The 4771-nt window shown below is 33.4% G+C and overlaps 1 protein-coding gene across 1 annotated transcript; it reads left to right on the forward strand.

Annotated features, from left to right (window-relative positions):
- Positions 1-1424: 1424 nt before the first annotated feature.
- Positions 1425-4379, forward strand: LOC149541940 (zinc transporter 5-like). The gene is made up of 3 exons (XM_089796139.1): positions 1425-2166; positions 3432-3581; positions 3682-4379. The coding sequence occupies exons 1-3, from the start codon at positions 1540-1542 to the stop codon at positions 3985-3987; spliced, it is 1083 nt and encodes a 360-aa protein (XP_089652265.1). The 5' UTR covers positions 1425-1539; the 3' UTR covers positions 3988-4379.
- Positions 4380-4771: the final 392 nt, after the last annotated feature.

The following is a 4771-nucleotide window of genomic DNA, read 5'->3' on the forward strand; positions in this document are numbered from 1 at the left end:
ATTTTACTTTGCATAAGCTTTATAAGTCATCAATGACTCTCTAGATCTCCCAATATATGACTTGTGCTCAAATAATGATAGTTCATGCTCATAAGAAGCAAACATATCCATTTTATCTTATCCTAATTAAGATCACATGTTCTCCTTTTGAAAATGTAATTACAATTTTAGATATAAAACAAATCATTCATATTCTTCCTCTAATGTCTTAGTGGACACATGAGGAAAATTTATGACATGAGATGTGGAAGCATAAATAAGGAGGTTGTTTAGGGAAAATGATGAAGACACAAGGGAGGCCTAACTAGTTCTTTCGAACAAGTGTAGTGCAATTGATAGGGAAGAAAACTTGGAGGTGTGTGATGACTAATAGTTTGGATAACCAATCCTACAAGGAGGTTACCATCAAGGTTATTCCAACTGTAAACGAGAAGCCTTCACAGGCATTTAATTTAGGACTACTGTTATGCTAAAATAGAAGGTAACCATAGTGTTTTTTCAAGGTGGTCTAAAAAGAAAGAACATAGGAACATACTATAAAACTTAGCTCTTAAACAAAACTTATTTATCCTATTTTCTTTCAATCAATTTAATATGGGACACCTCCATGTCAAATAAATACATAGATATTAACATAATCTAATTTAAAAACAATATTTATTTAATTCCAACTATAAACAAGAAGCCTTCTAGACATTTAATTTAAGGGTAATGTTATGCTAAAAAAACCAAAGCATTTTTTCAAAGTGATCTAGAAAGGAAGAACATAGGAACATACGATATAAGCTCTCAAACAAAACTGATTTATCCTTTTTTCCTAAAAGTAATTTAAAAGAGGATACCTCCATGTCAAATAAATGAATAGAAATTAATATAATAATAATATTGTTATTTATTTATTCTAAAGGTACCCTGCCGAATTACAAGCCCGTCCAAGAATTTGGAACATATAGACACGCCTCTCTCCTCACCACTCATTTTTAATGGCAATTCTGCTTGAGTTGCCTCCTCCACAACGGAATTCGCATGGCCACAATTCAAGCCAGTTAAGACGTCTCTATATTATCCAAAAACATCTTACAATATCCTGACGTATGAGCAATTTTTTTCGAAAATTGGAATACATATTTTATTAATAGTATCGTTTCAAACTTTGCGACACATTATCAATGAATCTTTGGTCTCTTCTGATAAATACAAAACAGAGGAAAAACACTGGATACGGCATATCAACCTAAAACTAAGGCCTCAGCCAACGACAATACACAAATAAACAAAAGAATCTTTTATTGGATCTAAACGTATAATCTGATTTGACAAATAAGGCTAAAATGTCATAGCGAAAGGAGAGATAATTTGTCACTTCTCTTTCAGACGGTACCTCCTTCCAAAATTAATATTGCCGAGTGGGTGGCAGGCAGAAAAGGACAATGTGAGCAAATTAAAAAAATCTCTACCTTTTTGTGACTTGTTTAATTCTGTGTTGTAATTGTCTGTAAATGTAGAACAGCTCTTGGGGGTTCCTGTAAATCCTTCACCATGCCCACATTGTGTATGATTGGCTTCTCATTGACATTGTTTTCAACAGTTAGTTTTGTGGTTGCAGAGGAAGCAGATTGTTCTCAGGTTCAAAGTTGTAGAAACAAGAATGAAGCTCTACAACTCAAACTTTGCGCAATCGCCTCTATTTTGATAGGCGGTACCATTGGTGTATGCTTGCCTATATTGGGGAGAAGTATTAGTGCTTTGAAACCAGATAAAGATATCTTTATTATCATCAAGGCTTTTGCAGCAGGAGTTATTGTGGCAACTGGTTTTGTTCACATCCTTCCTAATGCCTTTCAGTCTCTGGATAACCCTTGCTTGAAGGGAGCTGCTTGGCAAAACTTCCCATTTGCTGGGTTTATAGCTATGATGGCAGCTGTTGGCAGTCTCATGGCTGATTCTATGGCTACTGGATATTATCAACGTGCCCACCTTAAGAAAATGAGATCTAGGGTTGCAGGTGTATCAGATGTAGGAGTTGGGAATAATGGGGAGTTAGGAGTTCACAGTGGAGAGTCAGAACATCAGAGTCATCGTCATACACATGTCGGCACCCATGCGTTTGATTCGACTGCTGAAGACTCTCCTTCATCACTTCTTCGCCACCGAGTTATTTCTCAGGTAAACAAAAACAAACCCTATTCAGATTTGGGGCTACACTCATTCGCAAAGAGTTTTTGGATTCCATTGTGTTAAATGTTTTTCAATTAATATTTAAAATTAGATTTCATCAAGAATGACGTTATTAAATTGATTGTGTTGAATATTCTTTTTAGAATGGCATATTCATAATAGGATGGCTTAAACATCACACACTAAGGCTTGATTCCTTTGTCAAATGGTCTGCACAGATCAACTGTCCAATATAACACGGTCAATGTCTTTTACAGTTCATCTCAACTGTCTACTATTAGTTTTTAACTTGCTATCAGAGCGATGAATAAGTAACTGTGATAACAGTGTGTCCTCTGATTTGCAAGTGTTATGTTGTATTTTTCATCTGTTTTTACATCAACATTTCAAATGACAAAAATATCTAACACAATTGAATCCAACAAATCTTATAGATAATACAATACGTTTGAGGCTATGGGTAGTTACTCATAGTTTTGGGTTCCGAAACTGCGCCTAGTAGATAACACAAAAGGTTTAAGGCTATGGGTAGTTTTCAATCAATATTTCAAATTAGATTTCATTGATAATTCCAATCATGTTTCTGAATTGATTGTGTTGAATATTGTTACATCAACATTTCAAATCACATTTCTAAATTCCATTGTGTAAAATAATTTTGTATAACATTTCTTAATTTGACCACATTAGAATATTTTTACATTAATATTTCAATTTACTCTAATTTGAAATAATGCTCCGAAAATATCCAACAAGATGGAATCCTAAAAGTCTTACAGATAATACAATAGACTTAAGGCTATGGGTAGTTCCCCCTAGTCTACTAGTTATAGATTAAAGAGGTGGGATTGCTAGTGGGCTGAACATCTCACGGAAGGGAACTAGTCTCGCCCTTGCTCACATGGATTACGAGTCACTCGGCAAAGTCATGGGGATACTTCCTTGTATATAAAACACTATAATAAGTTGTGCACATCTCTTCTCTTAGATGCCATCTCATAAACTTACCCTCATACCTAATAAATTAAACTCTCTGCTCAATATTTTTTGGATGAAGGACATGTGCAATCCTTGACTTTATTTCTTATGGGCATCTTCCATTTTTGAAATCTAATATCACAAATCTTTACGACTGTCGTTTCATGTGCAACTAAGCTTATTCATAAGATTTTCATCTAGTTTCTCACATATGAGTTTGATTCCATTTTCATATAAATCTATCTAATGCAAAACATGAATGACTTGTGGATCAGGTTTTAGAGCTTGGAATAGTTGCTCACTCTGTGATAATTGGAATATCGTTAGGGGCATCTGAGAGTCCATGCACCGTACGCCCTCTAATTGCTGCTTTGACATTCCATCAGTTTTTTGAAGGTATTGGACTTGGAGGATCCATAGTTCAGGTGAATATTTTATTTGTCTTGTCAAATTGGAAATATGACTGATTGAAATTTTTATGATGGCCTTATACTTAATTAAATATGTGTTGATGATAATGGATAGGCAAAGTTCAAGGATAAATCGGCAGCGTTTATGGCTTTCTTCTTTTCTATTACTACACCTCTGGGAATAGCAATTGGAATCGCAATTTCATCCATATATAATGAAAATAGTCCAACAGCACTAATTGTAGAGGGAATGTTCGGCTCAGCCTCTGCAGGAATTCTCATATATATGTCACTCGTGGATCTTCTTGCAGCAGATTTTCTAAGCCTACGAATGCAGAGTAAATTGGGGCTTCAATTGTGGTCATATATTTCTCTTCTTTTTGGAATCGGTGCCATGTCTTTCTTGGCCAGATGGGCTTAATTTAGCTAGATTCAATAGATTACTAATAAGGATAGCCTATCTAGTATTGGTGTCAGAATAGGATCTAATAGGTTCTGATGTTAATAAAGTAATAATAATAGTAATGGCATTAGCTGCCAAAGCCATATTCTTCAGCTAAATCAAGATAACTTAGGGCTGCATTGATTTTCTTGTTTAATCTTATAAATAAAATTAAAAAATTAGACATGGAGATATGAAGAAAGTTTCCCTTAAAATTTTCCTTGCTCCCAGATAGTTTTTCATCTACACTTGATTTGTCAATAAGTAGATATTTTTAACTGAATTTGTTATAACTATGCTTCATTTCCATAAGACACTTAGACTTCAAAATATTATATGATATTTTATTTATGGAAAAGACATTTTTTAAAGATTCTTGGTTTTTAAAATAGTATTTGGTATTCTACATGTTTGAAAAGTTAATGCATGTAAGTTGATAAATGCTTTCGTTCTATATAATCAATTAAAACTATTTGTGAGGCAAAAATGTCTTTTTAAGGTTCAAAATTGAAAGTTACATGAATAATCTAACATGTGATATTTAATATAATTTATATTTATTCAATCTAAAAAATCTTGCATGATGCTAATGTTTAAGGGTAGTGGCATTATTGATTTCGATTTTGATTCTAGAAAACTTAAAGATTCTCAAAGTATCTAAATTCATTGATTGGATGCATATTATGTAAGTTTTTTGTTTTCATTGATTAGAATGTTTTGTAAGAACTATCAAGATCTATGAGATAAAAATGAAGCACAACAA

This window comes from Cupressus sempervirens, chromosome 8 (genome assembly GCF_028749045.1).
Source record: "Cupressus sempervirens isolate cs-2001-9-10 chromosome 8, ASM2874904v1, whole genome shotgun sequence".
In the NCBI taxonomy this organism is placed as follows: Eukaryota; Viridiplantae; Streptophyta; class Pinopsida; order Cupressales; family Cupressaceae; genus Cupressus; species Cupressus sempervirens.

What these genes read in the sequence shown, in the direction of transcription:
- LOC149541940 (XM_089796139.1), top strand. Translation starts at nt 1,540, where the DNA reads ATGCCCACATTGTGTATGATTGGCTTCTCATTGACATTGTTTTCAACA. An exon ending in GCCACCGAGTTATTTCTCAG is followed by an intron (nt 2,167 to 3,431) that starts GTAAACAAAAAC and finishes CTTGTGGATCAG; the next exon opens with GTTTTAGAGCTTGGAATAGT. An exon ending in TTGGAGGATCCATAGTTCAG is followed by an intron (nt 3,582 to 3,681) that starts GTGAATATTTTA and finishes GATAATGGATAG; the next exon opens with GCAAAGTTCAAGGATAAATC.